The 26,696-nt window shown below is 34.3% G+C and overlaps 2 protein-coding genes across 3 annotated transcripts; one reads left to right on the forward strand and one right to left on the reverse strand.

Moving 5' to 3' along the window:
- Window positions 1-975: 975 nt before the first annotated feature.
- Window positions 976-17,063, forward strand: rhd (Rh blood group, D antigen). Its single transcript, XM_073833670.1, has 10 exons — window positions 976-1,143; window positions 2,522-2,714; window positions 3,545-3,695; window positions 5,677-5,824; window positions 8,413-8,588; window positions 9,813-9,950; window positions 11,174-11,298; window positions 11,407-11,486; window positions 15,645-15,718; window positions 16,737-17,063. The coding sequence occupies exons 1-10, from the start codon at window positions 981-983 to the stop codon at window positions 16,761-16,763; spliced, it is 1,275 nt and encodes a 424-aa protein (XP_073689771.1). The 5' UTR covers window positions 976-980; the 3' UTR covers window positions 16,764-17,063.
- A 139-nt stretch (window positions 17,064-17,202) lies between these two features.
- tmem50a (transmembrane protein 50A) lies at window positions 17,203-25,358 on the reverse strand. Of its 2 annotated transcripts, none has more exons than XM_073833668.1 (7): window positions 25,277-25,358; window positions 23,485-23,606; window positions 23,280-23,392; window positions 21,677-21,744; window positions 21,456-21,548; window positions 21,267-21,333; window positions 17,203-18,338 (listed from the first exon to the last, which is right to left on the reverse strand). In XM_073833668.1, exons 2-7 carry the CDS (start codon window positions 23,584-23,586, stop codon window positions 18,293-18,295), a joined length of 489 nt encoding a protein of 162 aa, XP_073689769.1. In that variant the 5' UTR covers window positions 23,587-23,606; window positions 25,277-25,358; the 3' UTR covers window positions 17,203-18,292. The 2 variants fall into 2 exon arrangements, with proteins under 2 accessions (XP_073689769.1, XP_073689770.1); XM_073833669.1 differs by having other exon boundaries at window positions 23,485-23,600; window positions 25,277-25,340.
- Window positions 25,359-26,696: the final 1,338 nt, after the last annotated feature.

Below are 26,696 nucleotides of genomic sequence, written 5' to 3' on the forward strand. Positions count from 1 at the left end.
CAAAAACAGTAAAATTCTGAAATATTTTTACTATTTGAAATAACTGTTTTCTATTTGAATATATTTTGAAATGTAATTTATTCCTGTGATTTCAAAGCTGAATTTTAGCATCATTACTCCAGTCTTCAGCATTACATGTTCCTTCAGAAATTATTCTAATATGCTGATTTTATGCTAAAAAAACATTTATTATTTTTTTTTCAGGTTTCTTTGATGAATAGAAAGTTCAGAAGAACAGCATTTATCTAATATAGAAATCTTTTGTAACATTATAAATGTCTTTATCATCACTTTTGATCAATTTAAAGCATCCTTGCTAATTAAAAGTATTCATTTTTATAATTCCTTCTCCAAAAAATAAATATTTCAGATAAATGCTGATCTATGGATCTTTCTATTCATCAAAGAATCTTGAAAAAAAAAATTGATAATAATAATAAAAATGTTTCTTAAACAGCAAATCAGCATATTAGAATGATTTCTAAAGCATCATGTGACACTGAAGACTGGAGTAATGATGCTGAAAATTTAGCTTTGATTACAGGAATAAATTCCTTTATAAAATATATTAAAATAGAAAACAGTTATTTTAAATCTTAAAAAAAAAACATTAAAAATTATACTGTTCAAAAACTTTTGACTGGTAGTGTATTTCTTAATATACTGGATACAATGTTAAAGTTGCCACAATATGGAAGTTGTGATAGTTTAACAACGTAATTACCCTCATTTGATTTTAATTAAGTGAACAAATAAATAAATTTAAAACAAGTTCACCAAAAAAAAGAGTAAAATTCTCAAAAGGTGCTGTAGGATAGGATACAAACTCTGTCCAAGATAATATAGTCTACAAAGGCACCATATTGATTAATTGCACACATTGGTGTCATTTTTGGGAAACACCTCCATCCACGTGATCTTATATATTCCTCATCTCTGGCGGGTGTAGATTACAGACATTCAGAGTTTGTCACGTAATAATGGCTCCTCAGTATGCCCCCAGTCTCCGCTCAAGACTTCCTCTTGTGGCCTTCTTGCTGGAAACCATTTTTATCCTACTGTTTGTCTTTTTTGTGAAAATAGAGCAGCATGAACAGAATGACAGAAAGTCTGACAGTGAGCTTTTCATCAACTCATATGCAGGTTAGTAAATCTGATTTACATTAAGGCTGTGTTATAAAACTTTTAAGGGTTAACGCTTGCATTCACTGTTAAACCTGTGGTTATTTATGAACAGCATTAAATCACATAACCTTTTCTTATTTTTAGCAACTTAAACATATACAACCAACCCCATACTTAAAAAAAATGCATGTTTTAAAATATATATTTTTAAAAATGGTTAAAATATATTTGCTGAAGTATGTTTTAAAATATATGTACATAAATACATTTTCTACCAATATATTTTGAGACATTTGTGTATATATTTGAGGGGAAAATGGGCAAAAGTTTACAGAATCTGCAAAATGTTAATAATTTTACCAAAATAAGTGGGATCATACAAAATGCATGTTATTTTTTATTTAGAAGTGACCTGAATAAGATATTTCACATAAAAGAAGAGAAAATAATAGTTGAATTTATAAAAATGACCCTGTTCAAAAGTTTACATACACTTGATTCTTAATACTGTGTTGTTACCTGAATGATCCACAGCTGTTTTTTATTTATTTATTTAGAAATAGCTGTTCATGATTCCCTTGTTTGTCCTGGACAGTTAACTGAACTGCCCGCTGTTCTTCAGAAAAATCCTTAAGGTCCCACAAATTCTTTGGTTTTTCAGCATTTTTGTGTATTTAAACCCTTTTCAACAATGGCTGTATGGTTTTGAGATCCATCTTTTCACACTGAGGGACTCATATACAACTATTACAGAAGGTTCAAATGCTCACTGATGCTTCAGAAGGAAACACAATGCCGGGGAAGAGCCGGGGGTGAACACTTTTGAACAGAAGTACATTTTTCTTATTATGCCTAAATATCATATTTTTTTATTTAGTACAGCTCTTCAGAAGCTACAGAAGATACTTACATGTTTTCCAGAAGAAGTTAAATTTACCCTGATCTTCAAATTCTAAAAGTTTTCACCCCCGGCTCCTAATGCATAAATGATAATAATCCTAATGTTTCCTTCTGAAATATTTTATTCAGGTCAGTACTAAATAAAAGAATAACATGCATTTTGTATGATCCCTCTTATTTTAGTAAAATAATTAACATTTAGCAGATTCTGCAAGGTGTGTGTAAACTTTTGACTTCAACTGTATATCAGGACTGTCAGGAAAATTCATATAAACACACCTAAAATGAAACATAACTAAATGAATATAATTATACCTTGGTTTGCTTGTAAATGTGTGCCATGTTGCCGTTTGGGTGTGGAGCCACAACAGCTCTGGTTGTGGATGATAAGAAAGCAGTAGTAAAGACTGGCCACCAAGTGTTTCGCCAAAAGTTTTTATATCTGTTTTTATAAATTTACACATTGCCAATATTGGAAATGCAATCCTTTTTACAGAATTCCAAGATATTCATGTGATGTTATTTATGGGGTTCGGATTCCTGGCCACGTTCCTTGTACGATATGGTTTCAGTGGATCAGGGTTTAACATGCTGTTGGCAGCCATGGCCATCCAGTGGGCTGTCTTGATGAATGGCTTTCTGCTGCCACAGCATCACCACAGAAGAGAGATTTACATCAGTATGAAGTGGTACAGACAAATGCTTTCTGTTTAACAAGTCAATGACAGATAAAAAGCCAGTTCACCCAAAAATAAAATTTGCTAAAGAATTTTCTCACTCTCAGGCCATCCAAAATGTAAATGAGTTTCTTTCGTCATCTACAGATTTGGAGAAATGTAGCATTGCATCAACTGCTCACCAAAGGATCCTCTGTAGTGAATGGGTGCCATCAGAATGAGAGTCCAAACAGCTGATAAAAACATCACAATAATCCACAAGTAATTCACACCACTCCAGTCCATCAATTAACATCTTGTAAAGTGAAAAGCTGCGTGTTTGTAAGAAACAAATCCATCAAGTAACATTTTAACAGTTGCTTCTAAGAGTCCATAATCCAATCAATATCAATAGACCTATTTGTTTAGAACTGTTTTGTTTTTGACATCTGTGCATATTTTTCTTCTGATTCAGACAAAATGACTTTTTCATTGGAGAAAGCAATTTTACGGATAGAGGACTTGTATTTAGCCAAACATGCATCTTTTCACTTCACTAGATGTTAATTGATGGACTGGAGTGGATTACTTGTGGATTATTGTAATGTTTTTATCAGCTGTTTGGACTTTCATTCTGACGGCACCCATTCACTGCAGATGATCAATTGGTGACCAAGTAATGCAATGCTATGCAATGCATTTTTCTAAATCTGGTCCTGATAAAGAAACAAACTCATCTACATCTTTGATGGCCTGAGGGTGAGTACATTTTCAGCTAATTAGAATTTTTGGGTGAACTATTCCTTTAAGATGATTTATAGCATCACAACATGATAAAAACGTTATTTGTGCTCCTTGTGTAGTATTATTGAGGCAGAGCTCTGTGCAGCATCCGCTCTGATTGCCATGGGAGCAGTCCATGGGAAGACAAATCCTGTCCAGCTTTTACTGATGGCTCTGGTGGAGGTCACAGGATTTGTGACCAATCAGTGGGTCCTGCGAACTCTGCTCCGTGTAAGAGAAGTATTACTTTTCCTATGCACACTGCCATTCAAAAGTTTGGGATCAGTAAGATTTTTTATTTTTTTTAAAGAACTTTTTTATGCTCATTAAGACTGCGTTTATTTGATTAAAAATACAGAAAAAAAATGAATGTTGTGAAATATTATGATGATGTAAAATAAAGTTTTTCTGTTTTAATATACATTGAAATATTAACTGTGTATTTGATTAAAAATACAGAAAACAATTAACATAAAATTTAACTGTTTAAAAAAAAACATTTCTCAGCTTTTATTTACATAAAGTTTTATTTATAAAAGTGGCATGTCCAAAATTATTCATACCCTTTGCAAACTGTCACAGTCTATGGGAAAATCCAAAGTTCTATACCATTCCAAATAGTCCAAGCTGTTCTAAAGCATCCTAATTACCCTGATTCATTAGGAACAGCTGTTTTAATCAACTCAACAGGTGAAAAACAGAAGCTCTCTGCTGTTGGTTTGTGGACAGTCATGGCTAAGACAAAGGAGCTCACTGAGGACCTGCAGCTGCGCATTGTGGCCGCTTACAAGTCAGGAAAGGGCTAAAAGACCATATCTAAATGTTTTAAGGTTTCAGTGGCTACAGTATTATTAAAAAAAGACGTTCCGTACTGTGAAAAATCTCAGAGGACGTGGTCGGAAGCCAAAAGTGACACCTGTGCTGGCCAGGAAGATAGTGAGAGAGGTAAGAAAGAATCCAAGGATCACCACCAAGGCCATCCTGATGAATCTGCTGGTGGCAACATCTCAAGGCAGACAGTCCAACAGACACTGCACACCGCTGGGTTCCACAGACGCAGACCAAGGAAGACAGCTAATTCTCCAGATAAGGCACACAAAAGCCCACTTGGCCTTTGCAAATGCTCATCTGGACAAAGAAGAAGACTTCTGGTCTTCTGTTTTATGGTCAGATGAAACAAAAATTGAATTGTTTGGCCACAATGATGTAGCCTTCATTTGGCGTAAATAAGGAGAAGCCTTCAACCCTAAGAACATCTGTCAAACATGGTGCTGGGAACCTAATGTTTTGGGGGATGCACCATGAAAAAGGAGCAATACATCAAAATTCTCAACAACAACAACATCAGGCAGTCTGCAGAGAAACTTGGCCTTGGGCACCAGTGGACATTTCAGCACGACAAGGACCCAAAACACACAGCAAATGTGGTGAAGAAATGGTTAGCAGACAAAAACATTAACCTTCTGCAGTGGCCCAGCCAGAGTCCTGACTTAAATTCAATTGAGAATCTGTGGAGGGAGCTAAAGATCAGGGTGATGGCAAGGAGACCCTCCAACCTGAAAGAGTTGGAGCTCATCGCTAAAGATGAATGGGCAAAAATACCAGTGGAGACATGCAAAAGGCTGGTCAGCAATTATAGGAAGCGTTTGATTGCTGTAATAGCCAATAACGGCTTTTCTATTGATTATTAAGAAGGGTATGAATAATTTTGGACATGCCACTTTTTGTTCAAATGTAAATAAAAGATGAGTAATATTTTTTTCCACAATGATGCCTCTTGTACATCATCTTATTATCTTTTGGGAGAAGCCTGTGTCATTTCCGGTAAAAATAAAAAATAAATAAATAAAAAATAAAACTTGCTAGTTGAATAAAAGTTACTTTAAGTCAGAATTTGCCAGGGGTATGAATAATTTTGGGCTTGACTGTATATAGGAAATTTTAAAATAGAGTTTTCCAGGTCTAAAAAAAATAATGAAAATAATCACCAATAATTTAATCAATAATATTACTTCTTTCTATTGGTAACAAACATTTTTTTTTTTTTTTGTTGTGCTCTAAAATATTTAATCTCCAAATTAACTATGTATAATACAATATGAAGGCCTAATTCTGAACAGTAAAACCATTTTTTGTGCTATTACTCTCTGAATCCTTGCATGACATTTCATACTGTACTAAGACAATATCTAAAGCGGAGCTAATCTATCAGGCAGATCCAGTGTATAGCATCATGCTGCTGCACGTCTTCGGAGCTCTGTTTGGTGTGATGGTGTCATGGGTGCTGTACAGAGAGGGGATCAAACCAGTACACGAGAAAGAGAAAATTGACCATAAGACTGGCTTATTTGCAATGTTTGGTGAGTACATTAACTAGTTATTTCTCAAACTCAGAAAATACCTCAGTAACCTAAACAAGGTCCTTCATTTCAGATCATATTCATAACAGTCAATCAGATATGATTTAGAATAATTCAAGTGAGCTTTAAAGATAATCAGTTGAATATTTAATAGCACCTGTTTATTTAATGCATTTAAAATATACAGCATATTTACCGCTTTAAATAATGTAAATCATGCCATTTTTGTTTTGAACAAAGCAAAAAGCATTGTGAGTTTTATAGAGCAATACCACATGAGTGAGAGTACGTTATGCCTGCATATTATTTACAATTAATATGATGTATAATGATCGAGTTAATGTTTCATAGCCCCAACAGGACTTTAAAACAACAGTTCATGAATAATCATGTACTAATATCTAAATTAAACATTACTTTAATATGAACCAGTAACCTCAACTAAGACATAAGTCATATGAATTCACGTGTTAATTAATACATTAACTAATAAACGTAGTCAAAGTGGTCCTTATTCACACGTGAATTCATATGATTAATGTCCTAGTTAAAGCTAGTTCATAATTAGTGAATGCATTACCACATAATTAGTTCATATTGAAGTAATAGGGTTTAATTCAAGTATTAGTATATGATTATTCATGTACTGTTATTGTAAAGTATTACCCTGTGGGGCTTAAAGCAAGCACAATTACTTAATGAACGTTTTTAGAGTAAATAATTAAATCATTCATTCATAAAGACAGTCCCTGAATAAATCAGCATTTTAACTAATTGTTTGAATGAAATATTAAGTGATTTGCTCAAAAAGGCAGTCACTTGTTTATTACTTGAATTAATCAGGGTTTTTAAACGAATCGGTTGATGAATCATTCAATGACCCAATTATAAAGACAGCTATTTGTTTTTGTTTCTGAATAAATAAATTCATTAATAACTATTCATTCATTCATTAAGAACACTTGTTTCATTTTTGAATCAATCAGCATTTTAGAGCAAATTAAATTAATCATTCAGTGATTTAGTAATGAAGACAGTTATTTTCGGTTCAGTGATTTAGTGATTCATTGATAAAGATGTAAAGAAAGTCATTTGTCACCACCCACTGGTGAATTGATTTAACCTGCAGAAAGATTTACTAAAAAATATTGCTGCAAGCAGCAATTACCACAGTTCAAGTGCTTTGAGGCATTTCAGTAATTTATGAAAAAAAAATTATGTAGCAAGCCCGTTTTTGCAAATAGAGGTAATTTACCATAATATTATGTTTTGCAGCGTTTATGACTATTATATCGCCAACTGCGGACCTATTTTCCTAAAACTATGCACGCTTGTTTAGGATCACCTGTCTCATGTGCTCACCAGGTTTAGTGAAGGATTTTGGGTAAATTCAGACAGGCCCCTTTTCTAAACGACCCCGTTATAGCTTCCCACAGGGCAAATGACAACATTTTTGATAATTATTGACCTAGAGAGTCCAGAGAATTGTACTGCAGTGCTTTTTTTTCCCAGATTGAGCGAAAAACCTAGGACTAATTCGCAAAAGTAGGTTTTTTACATCTTCTCAATCATTTAACAAACTATTTAATTGGTTCTAGAGGTAAAGTTGACCAGAATGAGAAGTTTTATCATATGATATGAATATTGTGTGTATGTGTGAAAAACTGCGCAATGCACAATCATTTATGCCCAATTTTTTAAACATTTCTCACAGACTTTGGGGCCATGAGTCAAACAGGCCCACCGAGTTTCGTTCCAATCGGCCTCCATTAACCATGTCTAATTGGTGCTCAAACTTCATCATCCAATGGCGGCCATGTTTTTTGAGATACGCAAATGTCCTTATAGACACTTGTGGCACTTTGGACCAAGACCGTGCACAGCTATTTTTATGTTGATAGGACAAATGGTTGTGTGGGTATAGCCATTTCTTTGTTTTTTTCCCCTCTTATAGCGCCACCAAGTGGCCATGCTTGGCGATTTTTGTCCTGTGACCTCTGATTGAGCTCTTACAAAAGTGTTCTGAGTTTGGCAAAGATATCTAATTCTGTTCAGGAGTTATAGGCATTTTACTAATAGTGGCCCTGCCCCTTTCAAACGTTTTGGCGTTCCGTTGTGACAAAAAGTCAAAAGTCACACTTTTTTTGATAATTATTGCTATTTGATTCCCAGAGAATCTTTCTGCACGGTTTGATTCCGTTAAGGTGACAAACCTAGGATTCGTTTGCAAAAGTAGGTTTTTGTCTGGCATGAGCCAAGGATTCCTACAATTTAAGACACTTGAGCCTGTGACTGACAGTTTAGGAGTTTTGAGCGATTTTGTACTTTTGATCGCTGTAGCATCCCTGTCAGGCCGATTGGGGTAAGCCTTGGTGATGTTGTTGGCAGTGTGAGTACTACCATTCCTCCAAATTTCAAGTCTCTACGACTTACGGTTTGGTCTGCATGATCAGTTTTACGTGGAGATTGCTATGATCAAGGCAATGATACAAAGATTAAAGACTTGAAGACTTAAGTGTAATTATTTTATGTCTATATTTTAATTAAATTATGCATAGGAACATCCTCCCTTTCTCTCTTCCTCACAGGAACACTGTTCCTGTGGATGTTCTGGCCCAGTTTTAACTCGGCACTGCTGTATCCCAGGTGGGAGAGAGGAATGACGCTTACTGTCATATATGGGACGTATCTGTCGCTGGCTGTCAGTGTTGTCATGGCGATATCTATCTCTTTGCTCACTAGTTCCAAAGGAAAGGTGAACATGGTGAGTGGCCATAGGGACAATACCCACATACGATGAGGGGAAAAATCCCCTGCTGGTTTTGTCTGTTTGCCAAAAAAAAAAAAGATCAGTCTATAATTTTAATGCTAGGTTCATTTTAACAGATTTATTTTGACAGAATAACAACAAAAAATCCAGGAAAATGCATTCCAAAAAGTTCTAAGTTGATTTGCATTTTAATGAGTGAAATAAGTATTTGATCCTCTATCAATCAGCAAGATTTCTGGCTCCCAGATATCTTTTATACAAGTCACAAATTAAGATTAGGAGCACTATTTTATAGGGAGTGCTCCTAATCTCAGTTTGTTACCTGTATAAAAGACACCTGTCCACAGAAGTAATAAATCAATCAGATTCCAACCTCTTCACAATGGCCAAGACCAAAGAGCTGTCCAAGGATGTCAAGGGACAAGATTGTAGATCTACACAAGGCTGGAATGGGCTACAAGGCCATCGCCAAACAGCTCGGTGAAAAGGTGACAACTGTTGGTGCGATTTTTCACAAATAAAAGAAACACAAAATAACTGTCAGTCTCCCTCGGTCTGGGCCTCCATATAAGATCTCACCTCGTGGAGTTTCAATGTTATTGAGAACGATGAGGAATCAGCCCAGAACTACACTGGAGGATCTTGTCAGTGATCTCAAGGCAGCTGGGACCATAGTCACCGAGAAAACAATTGTTGTTGTCTTCACTACACCATGAAGGACTGAAATCCTGCAGCGCCTGCAAGGTCCCCCTGCTCAAGAAAGCACATGTACAGGCCCATCTGAAGCCAACTACAAGAAACATCTGACCTCAGTGATTGCCAGCAAGGGTTTTGCTACCAAGTACTAAGTCATGTTTTGCAAAGGAGTCAAATACTTATTTCACTCATTAAAATGCAACTTTTTTTAAATGCATTTTTTTGGATTCTTTTTGGATTTTTTTGTCTTTCACTGTTCAAATAAACCATTCAAATTATAGACTGATTATTTCTTTGTCAGTGAGAACTTACAAAGTCAGCAGAGGATCAAAACATTTTACCATCACTGTAGCAACTCCCTCACATAGTAGAAAACAATTTGAATAATATGGTATAATCAAATTCTGTCACAAAATAAAATGGTTTGTTAAAAAGCATTTCATGATGTCCTAGTTAGGATCCAGGAATGCTGATTAGAAATTTCAGATAATGGACATTATGGGGTGCACTTTCTCTGCACAGGTTCACATCCAGAGCTCAGCCCTGTCTGGTGGTGTTGCCATTGGAGTTGCCATGACAGCAGTCCACACACCGTGGATTGCCATGACAATTGGCTTCTGTGCCAGTCTCTTATCAGCATTGGGATTACGATACATGAAGGTACAAATTTTGACTTAAAAAAAAATTCTTATCTACTTTGCAGGTGAATTGAGAACTCAGAACATCTAGGTATGTGACTGGGGAGGAGGTATAAAGCTTGTTTGGGTCAGGTTTTTTTTGGCCTTTTTCATGCTTTATAATGGACAGGACAGTAGAGAATGACAGGAAAGCCTTGGGTGGAGAGATAGAAACAGTCTTGGCAAAGAACCACGACTCGGGACTCGAACTCAGGTTGCCATACGTGCAGTTGCACTATATGTCACTATATGCTCAAAAGTTTACATAAACTTGATTCTTAATACTGTGTTGTTACCTGAATAATCCACAACTGTGTTTTTTTGTTTAGTGATAGTTGTTCATGAGTACCTTGTTTGTCCAGAACAGTACGCTATTGATGAACTCTGTTCATCAATAAAATCCTTCAGGTCCCACAAATTATTTGGTTTTTCAGCATTTTTGTGTATTTGAACCCTGTTCAACAATGACTGTATGATTTTAAGATACATATTTTCACACTGGAGGACAACTGCGGGACTCACATGCAACTATTACAGAAGGTTCAAACACTCACTGATACTTCAGAAGTAAACACCATGCATTAAGAGCTGGGGGTGAAAACTTTTGAACAGAATGAAGATGTGTACATTTTCTTATTTTGCCTAAATATAAGTTATATAAATATAACTAATTTCATTTAGTACTGCCCTTCTGAAACAACAGAAGATACTTACATGTTTTCTAGAAGAGAAAATAAGTTACATTTACCCTGATTTTAAAATTCAAAAAGTTTTCACCCCTGTCTATTAATGCATTTTTTTTTTCCGGAAGCATCAATGAACATTTGAAATTTCTGTAATAGATGCATATGAGTCCCTCAGTGGTCCTCAGTGTGAAAATATGGATCTCAAAATCATAGAAAAACACAGCTGTGGATCATTCAGGTAACAACACAGCATTAAGAATCAAGTTTATGTTAACTTTTAACTTTCAACTATTATTTTCTCTTGTGGAAAATATGAAAATGTCTTTTATTTGAAATATCTTATTCAGGTCAGCACTATATTACAAAAATAACATGCATTTTGTATGATCCCTCTTATTTGATAAAATAATTAACATTTTGCAGATAATAATAACAAACATAATGTCTTTTGCTTTAAAATTCTGAAACTGTTCCTACATAAACTTTCAGGAATAATTTTGTGTTCTTCTCTTTCATTCAGAATCACATGCTGTTTGCTTTTGAGTGTCATGACACCTGCGGCGTCCTCAGTGTGCATGCCATACCGGGAATTCTGGGATGGTTTGCTCATTTATTTCTACGGCTAGCCAGTATTGAGAGCACAATGTAAAACATTTTTGACTTTCATTAAATCATGTAACATGTTTCCATAAAATGGATGGTGTTAAAACATGTGGTCCTTTTATGTTGACTGTGTTGTATCTGTGTTGTCAGAGCGGTGCAGTTTGCTGTGTATCACATCTGTGTTCTCCTCATAACAGCGTGCATGAGTCTGGTGATGGGCTTGGTTACAGGTACAACAACACCAATGCATTAACACTAAAGATCTCTGCTTCATTTGTTTTAATTAAACCATTAAAAGACCAGCATCTTACATTGTAAAAAAAGGTTCAGTCTTTGTACCTAAGTATTTCATATTTAATTCAATATTACTTGCTGTTTCTTTGTTATTATTTGTGGAATTTACTACTGTAACAAGTATTTTGTATTGACCTGCTTCTGATTCTTAAAGGGATAGTTTACCCAAAAATTTACTCACTCTCAATCTATTCTAGTTGTATATGACTTTCTTCTTTCAGACGAATACAATTGGGGTTATATTAAAAAATATTCTGGCTCTTTCAAGCTTTATAATGGCAGTGAATGGCTGTTGAGATTTTAAAGTTCAATAAAGTACATGCATCCATCATAAAAAGTGTTTTTTACACGTAAACATGCATACGACAGTTACTGGGAATTAGAGATTACAGTTTATAAAGTTTTAAATATGGATATTTTTCTTACACAGATGCATTGATTCACTTCAGAAGGCCTTTATTAACCTCCTGGAGCCGTGTTGAGTACTTTTTATGATGGATGGATGCACTTTAATGGACTTACAAATCTCAACACCCATTCACTGCCATTATAAAGCTTGGAAGAGCCAGGACGTTTTTTAATATAACTCTGATTGTATTTGTCTGAAAGAAAGTCATATACATCTAGGATGGCTTGAAGGTGTTTCTTTGTAATTAATTATGAAATTTACTAGCAATTTCAAAATGATATTTTTTTTAAATTCAGCATAGGCTGTTTTCTAGTGCATATATTGATATGTATTTGCTCTGTGACAAGTTTTGTATTGACTCTTGTATCTGATTCTTAAAGGGATAGTTCACCCAAAAATGAAAATTACCTCATGATTTACTAATTATCAAACCATTCTAGTTGTAGATGACTTTCTTCTTTCAGACAAATACAATTTAAGTTATATTAAAAATGTCCTGGCTCTTCTTAACTTTATAATGACAGGGAATGGCTGTTGAGATTTTGAAGTCCAATAAAGTGCATCCATCCATCATAAAAAGTTCTCCACATGGCTTCGGTGGGTTAATAAAGGCCTTCTAAAGTGAATCGTGGCATTTGTGTGAGAAAAATATCTGTATTTGAAACTTACGTGCATTTAAGAGAGCGCCATTCCAGTGGATAATGTAGTACATAGACAAACGCAGTGATGAACATGGAAGTGACGAATGGAGAGAGCAAACCAAAACACCAGTCATAAATTAGAAGTACAAAACGAGGATTTATTAAGAAAAATCTGAAGATTTGGATATAAACTAAGAGGAGACTGTTTTTTCTTTGCTGTAAACAAAACTTGGTTCTCACAAGACTAGCATATTCTCACCAGAGCTTACACTACGCCTACATTCTACTTATTCTGCTGGAACACCACTCTCTTGTAGAAGCATATGACAGTTAGTGGGAATTAGAGATTACAGTTTTTAAAGTTTTAAATATGGATATTTTTTTTTTTACACAAACACATTGATTAACTTCAGGCCTTTATTAACTCTCTGGAGCCATGTGAAGTACTTTTTATGATGGATGGATGCACTTTAATGGACTTAAAAATTTCAACACCCATTCACTGCCATTATAAAGCTTGGAAGAGCCAGGACGTTTTTAATATAACTCTGATTGTATTTGTCTGAAAGAAGAAAGTCATATACACCTAGGATAGCTTGAAGGTGTTTGTAATTAATTATGAAATTTACTAGCAATTTCAAAATGATATTTTTTTTAATTCAACATATGCTGGTTTAAACTGTTTTTGCTCTGTGATAAGTTTTGTATCGACTCTTGAATCTGATTCTTTAAGGGATAGTTCACCCAAAATGAAAATTACCCCATAATTTACTTACCCTCAAGCCATCCTAGGTGTATATGACTTTCTTCTTTCAGACGAATACAATTGGAGTTACATTAAAAATAAATGTCCTGGCTCTTTTAAGCTTTATAATGGCAGTGAATGGCTGTTGAGATTTTGAAGTCCAATAAAGTGCATCCATCCATCATAAAAAGTTCTCCACATGGCTCCAGTGGGTTAATAAAGGCCAGTCATAAATTGGAAGTACAAAACGAGGATTTATTAAGAAAAATGATTTGGATTTGGATATAAACTAAGAGGAGACTGTTTTTTATTTGCTGTAAACAAAACTTTGTTCTCACAAGACTAGCATATTCTCACCAGAGCTTACACTACGCCTACATTCTACTTATTCTGCTGGAACACCACTCTCTTGTAGAAGCATATGACAGTTAGTGGGAATTAGAGATTACAGTTTTTAAAGTTTTAAATATGGATATTTTTCTTACACAAACACATTGATTAACTTCAGGCCTTTATTAACTCTCTGGAGCCATGTGAAGTACTTTTTATGATGGATGGATGCACTTTAATGGACTTAAACATTTCAACACCCATTCACTGCCATTATAAAGCTTGGAAGAGCCAGGACGTTTTTAATATAACTCTGATTGTATTTGTCTGAAAGAAGAAAGTCATATACACCTAGGATAGCTTGAAGGTGTTTGTAATTAATTATGAAATTTTCTAGCAATTTCAAAATGATATTTTTTTAATTCAGCATATGCTGGTTTAAACTGTTTTTGCTCTGTAACAAGTTTTGTATCGACTCTTGAATCTGATTCTTTAAGGGATAGTTCACCCAAAATGAAAATTACCCCATAATTTACGTACCCTCAAGCCATCCTAGGTGTATATGACTTTCTTCTTTCAGACGAATACAATTGGAATTACATTAAAAATAAATGTCCTGGCTCTTTTAAGCTTTATAATGGCAGTGAATGGCTGTTGAGATTTTGAAGTCCAATAAAGTGCATCCATCCATCATAAAAAGTTCTCCACATGGCTCCAGTGGGTTAATAAAGGCCAGTCATAAATTGGAAGTACAAAACGAGGATTTATTAAGAAAAATGATTTGGATTTGGATATAAACTAAGAGGAGACTGTTTTTTCTTTGCTGTAAACAAAACTTTGTTCTCACAAGACTAGCATATTCTCACCAGAGCTTGCGGAATGTCACTCTCTCGTAAATGTGCGTATGACAGTTAGTGGGAATTAGAGATTACAGTTTGTAAAGTTTTAAATATTGATATTCTTCGTTGACAAACGCCTCGATTCACTTCAGAAGGCCGTTATTAACCTCCTGGATCCATGTGGAGAACTTTTTATGATGGATGGATGCACTTTATTTTGCTTCAAAATTTCAACACCCATTCACTGCCATTATAAAGCTTGGAAGAGCCAGGACATTTTTTAATATAACTCTGATTGTATTCGTCTGAAAGAAAGTCATATGCACCTAGAATGGTCTAGGTGTTTCTTTGTAATTAATTATAAAATTTACTACGAACTTCATAATTTTTTTTTCCAGCATAGGCTGGTTTAAACTGTTTTATAGTGCATATATTGATATGTATTTGCTCTGTGACAAGTTTTGTATTGACTCTTGAATATGATTCTTAAAGGGATAGTTCACCCAAAATAAAAAAATTACCCCATAATTTACTTACCCTCAAGCCATCCTAGGTGTATATGACTTTTTTCAGACAAATACAATAGGAGTTATATTAAAAAATGTCACTCTTATCTTTATAATGGCAGTGAATGGCTGTTGAGATATTGAAGTCCAATAAAGTGTATCCATCCATCATAATGACGGAATGTCACTCTCTCGTAAATGCGCATACAACAGGGAATTAGAGATTACAGTTTATAAAGTTTTAAATATGGATATTTTTCTTTCACACACGCCTGGATTCACTTCAGAAGGCCTTTTTAACCTCCTGGATCCATGTGGAGAACTTTTTATGATAGATGGATGCACTTTATTTAGCTTCAAAATCTCAAAACCCATTCACTGCCATTATAAAGCTTTGAAGGGCCAGGACATTTCTTAATCTAACTCTGATTGTATTCGTCTAAAAGAAGAAAGTCATATACACCTAGGATGGCTTGAGGGTGAGTAAATCATCACTAACCCTTTGATTAATAACATATACATTTCTAGAATTAAAAAATGAACGAAAGCTTGTGTGTTCAATTAGTTTTGGTTCAATGAGGTTCAATAAACATACTGTACAACTAAAATGTATAACATTTGCAGGACTTTTTCTTAAGTGGAGTATCTGGAGACCCCAGCAGGACAAGAAGTGCTTTGATGACCAGGCATTCTGGGAGGTGAATGGATTTGTTAAATATGTTGTCTGTCTACCTTGCTTAACGCCAATCCTTAATCTCAAAGTCCATGCATTTTTTATTGAACGACATTAAACCTAATAAAAAACATGATAACCTACATACACTACCAGTAAAAAGTCTTTGGACAGTGGGCTAAGATTTGTAATGTGTTTTAAGTTTCTTCTGCTCACCAAGCCTGCATTTATTTGATCCAAAACACAGCAAAAGCAGTAATATTGTAAAATATTTTTTACTATTTAAAATGCTTTCTATTTAAATATATTTGAAAATATAATTTATTCCTGTGATCAAAGCTAAAATTTCAGCATCATTACGCCAGTCTTTAGTGTCACATGATCCTTCAGAAATCATTCTCATATTCTCATTTGCGGTTCAGGAAACATTTTTTTTTTATTGTTATTATCAATATTTAAAACAGTTGGAGTACATTTTTTTCAGGATTCTTTGATGGATAGAAAGATCCAAAGATCAGCATTTATCTGAAATAAAAAGCTTTAGTAACACTATGCACTATACCACTTGACAGCTAGTCAGTATAATTTGTTGGGGGAAAGAAATTCTAGAAATGTATAATTTTATTTAGCAAGGATGCTTTACATTGATCAAAGGTGATGATAAAGAGATTTATAATGTCACTGATATTTTTATTTCAGTTAAATGCTGTTCTTTTAAAATTTCTGTTCATCAGGGAAACTTGAAAAAAATCTATTTTTTCTTTTTTTGCAGCAAATCAGAATATTAAAATGATTTAAGGATCGTGTGACTGGAGTAATGATACTAAAACATTAAGCTTTGAAATTACAGAAGTAAATTAAAATTTAAAATGTTTTCAAATAAAAAACAGCTATTTTAAATAGTAGAAAGGATCAAATAAATACAGACTTGGTGAGCAGAAGAGACTTCTTTAAAAAACATTCAAAATCTCTAAAAATGTTTGACCGGTAGTGTATACATACATGTTTGTAACTGCTAATAAATGTATTTGTTTCTCTTACAGTTTCCAAATTTGGCAGTAAAGAAATGAAGAACGTGTGAACACATTGATAAAAGGACTCCAGATATATATACATGAATGCAGTTAGCACAAAATGTCTGTGTGTGTGAGAGAGAGAGTAAGTTAGACATTGCTTAAGTAAACAATTTAGAAGATAAAATATCCTTGAATAGAAAGCATTGTGCTTTCTAAGAGATAAATCATACAAAGCAACACCACTGAAGAAATTTCCAAGACACTGGAAATTAAGACTGGATTAAATTACTTTAGTGGAAGCAAGAAAACAGAAGAGTTTGTTTCGGCCTAACAATGACAAACTATACACCACCTAATGCAATATATATAAATAACATTATGCTGTTATGTTTGCACAGTACATTGACTTTAATCTACAAACTCATGTTATTCATTTGCATTTGAATATGCTGATTGCACTTTCTAAAAGAAAAAAAAAAAAGCACTGGCTCTGTACATATTTACAATCATTTTATTCATTTAAACCCACAGTTGGATGAAGCTACTTTTTGTCAGAAAGAGAGACATGGATTACATTAAAATGTTACATTCTTTTAGTGTGTAGAAATCACAGAATTTCTAATTTGTTAGTTAACAGACAAGTCGAACTGACTTACATCTCAATTTATTCTCCCAAAATCACTGAAATAATAAGAAATTGTGCTTTTTAAAAACATGAACATTTTTATACACCTCCCACATGCCCAAACATACAGAGAGTGAACTTAAAGCTCCAAACGCTACAAAATATATAACCCAGCTTCCCACAGTCAAAATAAACTCGAAGAAATATGCTGTTTGGTTTTACTAGTTGCACAGAAATTAAAAATATTAACAGTGAACATACATGTTTCTACTTTGCTCAGTGCATTCGGTGTAAAAGAATTTTACAATTAAAAAACTGAATGACTGGAAAAGGTGTGGAAACCCATGTAACATAATATATAAAATCTTCCAAAAGCAAACGTAGAGTAAAGCGCTTATTGTAATGATATCAGCTGACTTGAGGGTTGAACCACAAATATGACAGGAGTGTGTCTCAAATCTGCACACTGCGGAAAATTTCAAAAGATTATGCAAAAAATAGAAACACAGTGAAGCTGAAGGACTGAAACCCAGTCACTATCATTTTGGTTATTTTTGGCTGCTGTTGCACAATATCATGTAACTATATTTTGTTAATCAAATATGTTTAACATTTCAATAATGTTTTTCCAAAGACTGAAGAGTCACCATTTAGCAATTTTGTCATTGTTATTTCATTGTATACAAGTCATTTTTATTATACGTGCAGGACAAGGTCTAAACGTGTCTGTTTTGACTTCAGAGGCTGGATCTGATTTGCATTTCTCTTGCTGTGGGCACCCACTGTGGCCACACAGGAAACGAGACAAAGAAAGGACAAATGAACATATTTAAGAACGGGAGTCAGCTGAGGAGTTGAGAAGGGGAGAGCAAGAAATCGAGAGTGCAAATAAGCAGCAATAAGTACAGAGGAATTGTGTGGTGATGGACTGTGGGATTTGATTGGAGGAAATGGACGTTTACTGCCAGAGGTCCTCAGTTCGGCCAAACTTGAACACCAGACCACTGCAAGAGAAGGAGAATCGAAATTAGAACTCAAATCCCAAAACTCAATTGAATAGTTTCAATTAAAAACAAATAAATCAGAATTTTCTAAGTAACTTATTAGAACATGAATACTCAATCTCAGATCACTAATGCAGGTAATTACACTGCCCTCCAAAGGCAGAGTGCAGTAACTACGCCAACACTGAAACTGAGAAAAATGCCTTTGAAGTTTTTACAGCAGCTAGTCAAACATATTGAAATTCTGTTGAAAAACTCTTGTTTCTCTGAAACGGAACACAATTTAACCAGGAGACTTTGCCACAAGACAAAACAGTTGTCACAAAGTCCATTTTAAGCCGTAACTCAATTTTGACCAAATGTGTAGTTACTGTGCTTTGCCTTTGGAGGGCAGTACAGACTAGGCAATAATTATAGATTCATTAAATATTTAAAATTATTTATTCGCCTGTTAAGTCGCTCAAATGTCACGAAAAAACAACAAATGGTGCTAATATACACTAACAATGTGATATAATACTATTAAAAAAAAGTTAATAAGCCTCCCCTTTAACTCCACACTGAAATCCCAGATCGCCAGACAATGAAAATATACATATAAATAAACAAGGGCTGTGCAATTAATCAAAATTCGTTTCAATTACAATTTCTGCTTCAAACGATCATGAAAATACAGTAATCAAGATGAAATGATTATTGCGCCCCGTTCCGCCCCCTTCCCAGAGGTGCGCTTCTGCTCCTCCATGAAAGCCTTATTTCACATGCAAATCAGCAACATGACTTTCATCAAACGGGCCGTGCTTGATTAATTCATGTTTCTTTGATGTTGTGTTTTTAATAGCGCGTAAGAAAACTTGCGCTGTTCTGTGTATGCGCTCAGAGATGGAGCAGAACACGGACATGTAAAGTTATCTTTTAGCTCAGGGCGCACGAAAAAAATAAAAAATATTTCAAAACGAGGCGCTTGGTGATTATTCATATAAACCCTTCTCGTCTTAAATGATCATAAACAGTTGAGAATGAAAATGTGTGTAATAGTATATTGGATCTGTGTGGCTCTTAAAGCGGCAACAAATATTATTCCTGTGTCCAAACGTTTGGTCTGTACTGTAGATATGAATTCAACTGAAAAAACTTGTGAAAAAATATCTTTCAGGTGGTCAAATAGCAAATAGCAAATAGTGGAGCTCTGCAGCCACCTACTGGTAAAAGTTTTAAAACTGGATTTTCCAAAAGATGGGCAAAAATCTTACACTAAACCATGTGAAATTATCCATGTTATCCCCATGAATTAAAGTTAGAAATGTGGGTCTTTTATAAAGTGAATTTTACATAAAAAAGCAGTTTTTGTATAAAAACCCATTTAAAAAAATATTTATTTATTAATTTATATATATTTAAAAAATATCACTAACCCACTGAAAACTGCACAAATGTAGAGTAAAAACTTTAATAAACAGAAAAATATACAGTACAGACCAAAAGTTTGAACACACCTTCTCATTCATTTGAATATATATATATATATATATATATATATATATATATATATATATATATATATATATATATATACAGTAGTCAACATCTGAAGTGGATCAAAAAAGTTAATTAAAGTTGTCCTACAACTGCAAATGTTGACTACAAATTTTTTTTTTAAAAAGCACTTTTTTTATTTATTAATTTTTTTAATTGTATCTTTTTTTCTGCTGTATTGCCATCTTAAATTAATCACTAATACAAAGTTTGGGACCCAGTCATAATAGTCTTAAATAATTGTGATTACGATATTGACCAAAAAAATCTTGATTATGATTTTTGCCAAAATCGAGCAGCCCAAAAATAAATATAAAAATTTGTGTTTGGGACGCTGTGAGCACGGAGACAGTAGTGTACACAGTAATGTTTAGCTTAAACGTTTAATATGAATAAACAGTGCTCATAAACGGCGGTTGAGATAGTATTCTCAAGGGAAATAAGTTGAGGCTTGGACCCTGAAACAGCGTTCATTGTTTTCAACTGTTTTCAACATTGATAATTAGGGATGCACCAAAATTAAAATTTTTGGACGAAGCCGAACAAAACGGCCGATTAGCGAACATGTTTTTTTTGTGTTTTTACCCCATGTATTTTGCCTTTTTTTTCACCATTGCATAAATTAAATAGCCAGTATTTGCTTTTTACAGTTTTGTCATGCTTTTCAAAGTAAAAAATCAATTACAAAACAACAATTTAAAAATATTTACATAACACTGAACCTTTTTAACATTCTAGTAGACATTATAGCCTAGCAACAAAGCACAATTTAACTTAAGATTAATTAAGTTATTTAAATAATATTCTTTGGCCATTTTTAAGAGCCCCTTCTTGAATCAGGCATGTGTTTTTAATGTACAAATAAATGCAGCCTTGCTGAGCAAAGGAGAAAGTTATAATAAATGTATTAATAGAGCTGTTGTATTATTTGTGTGTTACTTTTCTATTTGATTTTACAGAACAACAGTAAAATTACAATACTAACATTTATGAATGTTGACTTTTATTTTGGCGGAAACCCGCAAGAAGACCTCAGTACTACTTTTTGCTGACAGCAGCAGATTTATAAATGATTCTCATCAATGCAGATTTCCTCGCGCTTTGGACTTTGAACCCTGGCTAATGAGCTTGTGCAGCGCTGTCCGAATAATTTCAGTTGCCGAACATTTGGTGCATCCTTATTGATAATAATAATAAATATTTCTTGAGCAGCAAATCAGCATATTAGAATGATTTCTGAAGGATCATGCGACACTGAAGACTGGAGTAATAATACTAAAAGTTCAGCTTTGCATCACAGGAATAAATTACACTTTAAAATATATTCAAATAGAAATCAGTTCTTTTAAATTGCAATAACATTTCACAATATGACTGTTTTTCCAAACTTACCCAAAGAAGATGAATGCATTTTGGAAGAAAACCGCTATACCAGGATACACTGACAGATCCTTTTGGTCTGTTCATTTATAAAAATAAAAAAAATGGAAAATGGAAAAACATCATCAGCAACTGTATACAAACAGAAAACTGAATCATTTTATTCTATACAAGGGCAAAATCAATCTTTTCTCCTCTCACCAGTCACAACAAAACCACCAAACAGAATCCACATAGAAGCAATGAGAGATCCGAACGCCAACATGAACCCGATGAAGAGCCAAACTCTGGCACCTACACACAAACACACATTCACAATCACAGCACATTTCAATCAGGTAGAATCTACAAAAAATGCATAAAGCTTGGATAAAGTTAATGCTGCCTTTTGAAAAAAAGCTTGTTGAATTTGCAGAACGTACCTGTCTGTCCCAAGCAGCCCTCGCTGTAGCTGTCACCCCTCACCTGGCCATTTGACACCGCATTGATCCTGCAATAAAATAAAGTCTTATTATAGTTAATAACTTATGTAAAAACTATTTCAATGCAATTACCTTTGAGTATTTAGAACTTTCTTTTGAGTTTGAGAAACTGACTCATTTTGAGTCATCTAAATGGTTTAATTGTTTTGAGCTTAATTTATTTATTTATTTTAATCCAGATGAACCTGGCTCTGATTTCTGTTTCCCAGCATCCTTCGCCATGGCACTTAAAAGGGTGAGTAATTCTAAGGTTAAGTGTTATATAATGTAGAAAGTAAAAGTTGAATTTTTAAAAATGACCACGTTCAAAAGTTTACACTCCCTTGATTCTTAATACTGTGTTGTTACCCGAATGATCCACAACTGGTTTTTTTTTTTTTCCATTTAGTGATAGTTGTTCACGTGTCCCTTGTTTGTTCTGAACAGTTAAACTGCCTGCTGTTCTTCAAAAAAATCCTTCAGGTCGCACAAATTCTTTGGTTTTCCAGCATTTTTGTGTATTTGAACCCTTTCCAACAATGACTGTATGATTTTGAGATCCTTCTTTTCACACTGAGGACAACTGAGGGACTCATATGTAACTATTAGAGAAGGCTCAAATGTCAACTGATGCTCCAGAAGGAAAAAGCATGCATTAAAAAAACAGGGGTGAAAACATTTTGAATTTGAAGTTCAAGATAAATTTAAGTTCAAAGATTTCTTGGAAACATGTAATATTGTTTGTAGCCTCTGAAGGGCAGTACTAAATGAAAAAAAAAATGATACACAAAAAAAATGTACACATCTCCATTCTGTTCAAAAGTTTTAACGCACAGTTTTTCCTTCTGAAGCATCAGTGAGCGTTTGAACCTTCTGTAATAGTTTCATATGACTCCCTCAGTTGTCCTCAGTGTGAAAAGATGGATCTCAAAATCATACAGTCATTGTTGGAAAGCGTTCAAATACACAAAAATTTTGAAAAACCAAAGAATCTGTGGGACCTGAAAGAATTTTTCTGAAGAACAGCGGACAGTTTAACTCTTCAAGACAAACAAGGAACTCATGAACATCTATCACTAAACAAAAACACACAGCTGGGGATCATTCAGGTAACAACACAGTATTAAGAATCAAGCATATGTAAACTTTTGAATGAATTGGTTTTTATATATTTATTTAACTATTATTTTCTCGTGGACTATACGTAAACATTTTATGTGAAATATCTTATTCATGTCAGTACTAAATAAAAAACGGTACAACTGTAAATGTAGCTGAAATCATTTTTTCAGTTAGTTATCGTCAAGTCAAGTTATTGTTTGGTTTTACTTAACTATAATAACACTAAATCCGATAGTGAAACTTCACAGGTGGTTTCAGTGCAGTCATTGTAACGACAGTCACTGCACAACCCTGTAGTTAAATCAGTGCGTAGCAACAGGAAGTAAGATCTAGGACAGATCATTATGTCACAGAGTCTGTTTGGCCGGACACAATGAGAACAAAGACTTTGTTCTCTTCATTAGAGGAAGGGCCATGGAGAATCTATATAGGTGTAACTCACATGAGGAAGGCTATGGTCGCTATAACCCCACAGGTATGATATGCGTGGTGAAACTGTTCCTCTTTAGGGTACATTATCGCGGCATCGATGATGATCCACCAGCCTGTGAAAAACTGCACACGTGAACATTGGGGGGGAAAAAACATTGTTAGTTTGGGAATCACTAGATATAAAATCACAAGATTTTTTGGGGGATTTGACCTACCAAAACTCCGGCTGCGATGGAGGCGATGGTGTTTCTCTTCTCACCCCAGTCCACATTACAATCGCAATCGCCACATCTGATCCCATCCAGAAACCCCGACATGATTCTGATCTGACCTGTTCCTTCAGAGAAATATATATATATATATATATTTTTAGATGTTATACTGGTTTTCGTAACAGAAAACAAACAAACAAAACAAAAACTAAAAAAAGTTATCTGATGTGATAAATAATCATGGGCAGAGAAATTGATTTTTTATTTAAAAAAAATAATTTCAAAAATCTATCTATAGAAGAATGCATCAAGTTGATCAAAAGTGTTAGTAAAGTCATTTATGTAACAGAATATTCCTAGAAAATATGGGGTTCCATTTGGGCCAAAAAAGAGTTGACTGCCTTGTGCTTTGTACTATACATTTGTCTTTGTCTATAGTCATTGCCTACTTGTTCAGGTAAATCAGTATATGTTGATGTGCATGTTGTTTGTTGACGTCGTCTTAATCTGTCGTCCGTTGACGTCGTCTTAATCTGTCGTCCTGCTTTCCTTTTCTCTGTTGCTTTTACTGTTGTCCTCACTGTCATTTTGTTCTGTCATTCTGTTCTGTCATCCTGTTCTGTCATTTTATTCTGTCATCATAATGTCTTGTTGTTCTGTCATCTTTAAGTGCAGTAAAGTTAGTTTTAGATTTGATATTTGCTACATATTCAACTAGGATGGTTTAGGGATCATCTGCAAATTTACCCCACAGTACAAAACGAGCAAACGGTGAGCAAACTGACTTAATATATTTTGCCAATATCTGGCTTTACACAATAGTTCCAATTGGCAACATTTATTTGGTCAAGTTACCCACTAGGCATTTACGATAGTCCTGTAAACATTAATTTGAATGAATTATTGGACTTCGTTTTGCACTGTGAGTTAAATTTGCAGATGATCCCTAAAGCATCTTAGTCGAATATGCAGCGAATATCAAATGTAAAACTGACTTTACCGCACTTAAAAATGACAGAACAACACAACATTAGGACGACAGAACAGGACGACAAAACAAGACGACAGAACAGGGACAGAACAGGATGACAGAATAAGACGACAGAAAAAAATGAGAGTTAGGACAACAGTAAAAGCAACAGAGAAAAGGAAAGCAGGACGACAGATTAAGACGACGTCAACGAACAACATGCACGTCAACATATACTGATTTACCTGAACAAGTAGGCAATGACTATAGACAAAGACAAATGTATAGTACAAAGCACAAGGCAGTCGACTCTTTTTTCGGCACAAATGGAACCCCATAAGAAAACAAATGCTGTTCTTTTGAAGATTTTTTTTTTCATTAAAGAATCTTGAAAGGGGACACATAAGAAAAATAAGTGTTCGTCTCTTTTTTATTTTTAATTGGAGGGTATTAAATTCAATTGGCTGCGCAAGAGCGGCGCAGCACCACTGTCTGCGCACACGCAGAGCACACATGATCATCCTGAACCAAACACAAATAACACACAAAGGATTTTCATCTGTCACGTTTGCAACCAACATCTAAATATTAACATAAGCGATCTTTAACATAACAGTTTCAGAACTGCGTTTCCGCTCAATATCGGGCGAAAACGTCGACTGTTAACGCTGTAAACATGTTTGATCTCTCATGTCCGGCTGATATCTAACGCAAATTTGCTACATCACTGTTTCCATAAGGAATGACGGATGAATACAAGCACAGTAACGAATATCTAATGAATGATCGCTAGGACTCATGTTCTATATCACAGTGAATTCCTACCTGCACTTTTCTTGAGTTTTTCTTTTGGTTCGCAGTAAGTAGAGATACGCTCCGCAGTCTTCCGTCTCAAACAGAGGCTCTGTGTCGCACATGCGCAGTGCGCTCTGCATCACTTTCCATTCGCTAAACACATCCTATCAACCGAAATATGCACTCAGTAAAGAACATAAGGACGTAAATAAATTAACAGCACGTCTGATAAAATTACGGGATAGGTGAAATTCTTTAATAAAAATTAGAAAAGGAGCTATTTTATTCTTTACGGTCGCCCTCTTATGGACGCCTTTTGTTGCCATCACGTGATCAGCTTTTTTTGTTGTAAAATTACGGTGCTAAATACTATTATTACCAAGGTGGTTTACACAGCATAAGCATAAAAGTACATCTATTCAGCGTAAGCCAACAAAAAATATAACAGTAGACCGCGAAATGTTTCAATCTAGCACACAGACATAAATATCTTGCAATGTCTTGTATGAGACACTGTGAAGAGACATAAAAGCTTTTCTATAGTCTGTATTTTGTAAGAAACTATTTTCAAATCTGGAAAAACTAAACTTCCTGGGCAGAGAAAAGGTCTTAAAAAAGACTCTATGCATTGCAAATGAAAGTAAATGCTTTGTAATAGTTTCAGTTTATTATTGGTGTTTTGAAAACCTCTAAATATTAAATTTGGCCACATAGCTTGTACCTGCTTGATGAATTAAATCCTAACGTTTGAAACTTTTGCCATCATTTACTCACAGTTGCTGGAAGCCATTGACTTCTATAGTATTTTGTCCATGCTTCACTTAATTTTTGCCATTTTGTTTTATTAGTATATTGCAAAGTATTGCTACACTTTAAACCATGGTTAATTTTCTTACAGGAACACTCGTTTTGAAATCCATTCAGCTGTTCTCCTGTTCTGGCGATATCACTTTTAGCATAGCTTAGCATTAATCATTGAATCCTAATAGACCATAAATGACCAACCAGTTTCGATATTATTCCTGTTTAAAACTTGACTCTTCTGTAGTTATATCGTGTACTAATACCAGTGGTAAATGTAAAGCTACGATTTTCTAGGCTGATAAGATTAGGAACTACACTCCATTTTCTTTAAGGATTTGTATTTGTGTATACTTAATTTCTTTTTTCTTTGTTTTGTTTTTATTACAGTACTGCCTTAATTGTTTGACGTTTTCTACTGTTTAAGAAAAAAATCAGAAAAAAAGATTCGCAAAAAAGATCCGAAATTATGATTTGAAACAAATTATTCGCCATACACGCTCTGAACTGAAGCTCCGAACTGAATTAAATGATTCACGAACCCCTACCGAAGTCCCGATCTGAATCAAATGATTTGTGAACCTGTTTCAAAGTTCCAATTTAAATCAAATGATTCCCGATTTATTTTATTTGAGTCATTCAGTTCGCG

Source organism: Garra rufa, chromosome 2 (genome assembly GCF_049309525.1).
Source record: "Garra rufa chromosome 2, GarRuf1.0, whole genome shotgun sequence".
NCBI classification, from domain to species: domain Eukaryota; kingdom Metazoa; phylum Chordata; class Actinopteri; order Cypriniformes; family Cyprinidae; genus Garra; species Garra rufa.

Coding starts and splice junctions, on each gene's coding strand:
- rhd (XM_073833670.1), top strand. CDS start 981: ATGGCTCCTCAGTATGCCCCCAGTCTCCGCTCAAGACTTCCTCTTGTG. Junction 2,715..3,544: donor ATTTACATCAGTATGAAGTG/GTACAGACAAAT, acceptor CTCCTTGTGTAG/TATTATTGAGGCAGAGCTCT. Junction 3,696..5,676: donor TCCTGCGAACTCTGCTCCGT/GTAAGAGAAGTA, acceptor CTAATCTATCAG/GCAGATCCAGTGTATAGCAT.
- tmem50a (XM_073833668.1), bottom strand. CDS start 23,586: ATGTCGGGGTTTCTGGATGGGATCAGATGTGGCGATTGCGATTGTAAT. Junction 21,745..23,279: donor GCGACCATAGCCTTCCTCAT/GTGAGTTACACC, acceptor ATTTTATTGCAG/GATCAATGCGGTGTCAAATG. Junction 21,334..21,455: donor TGGTGGTTTTGTTGTGACTG/GTGAGAGGAGAA, acceptor ATAAATGAACAG/ACCAAAAGGATCTGTCAGTG.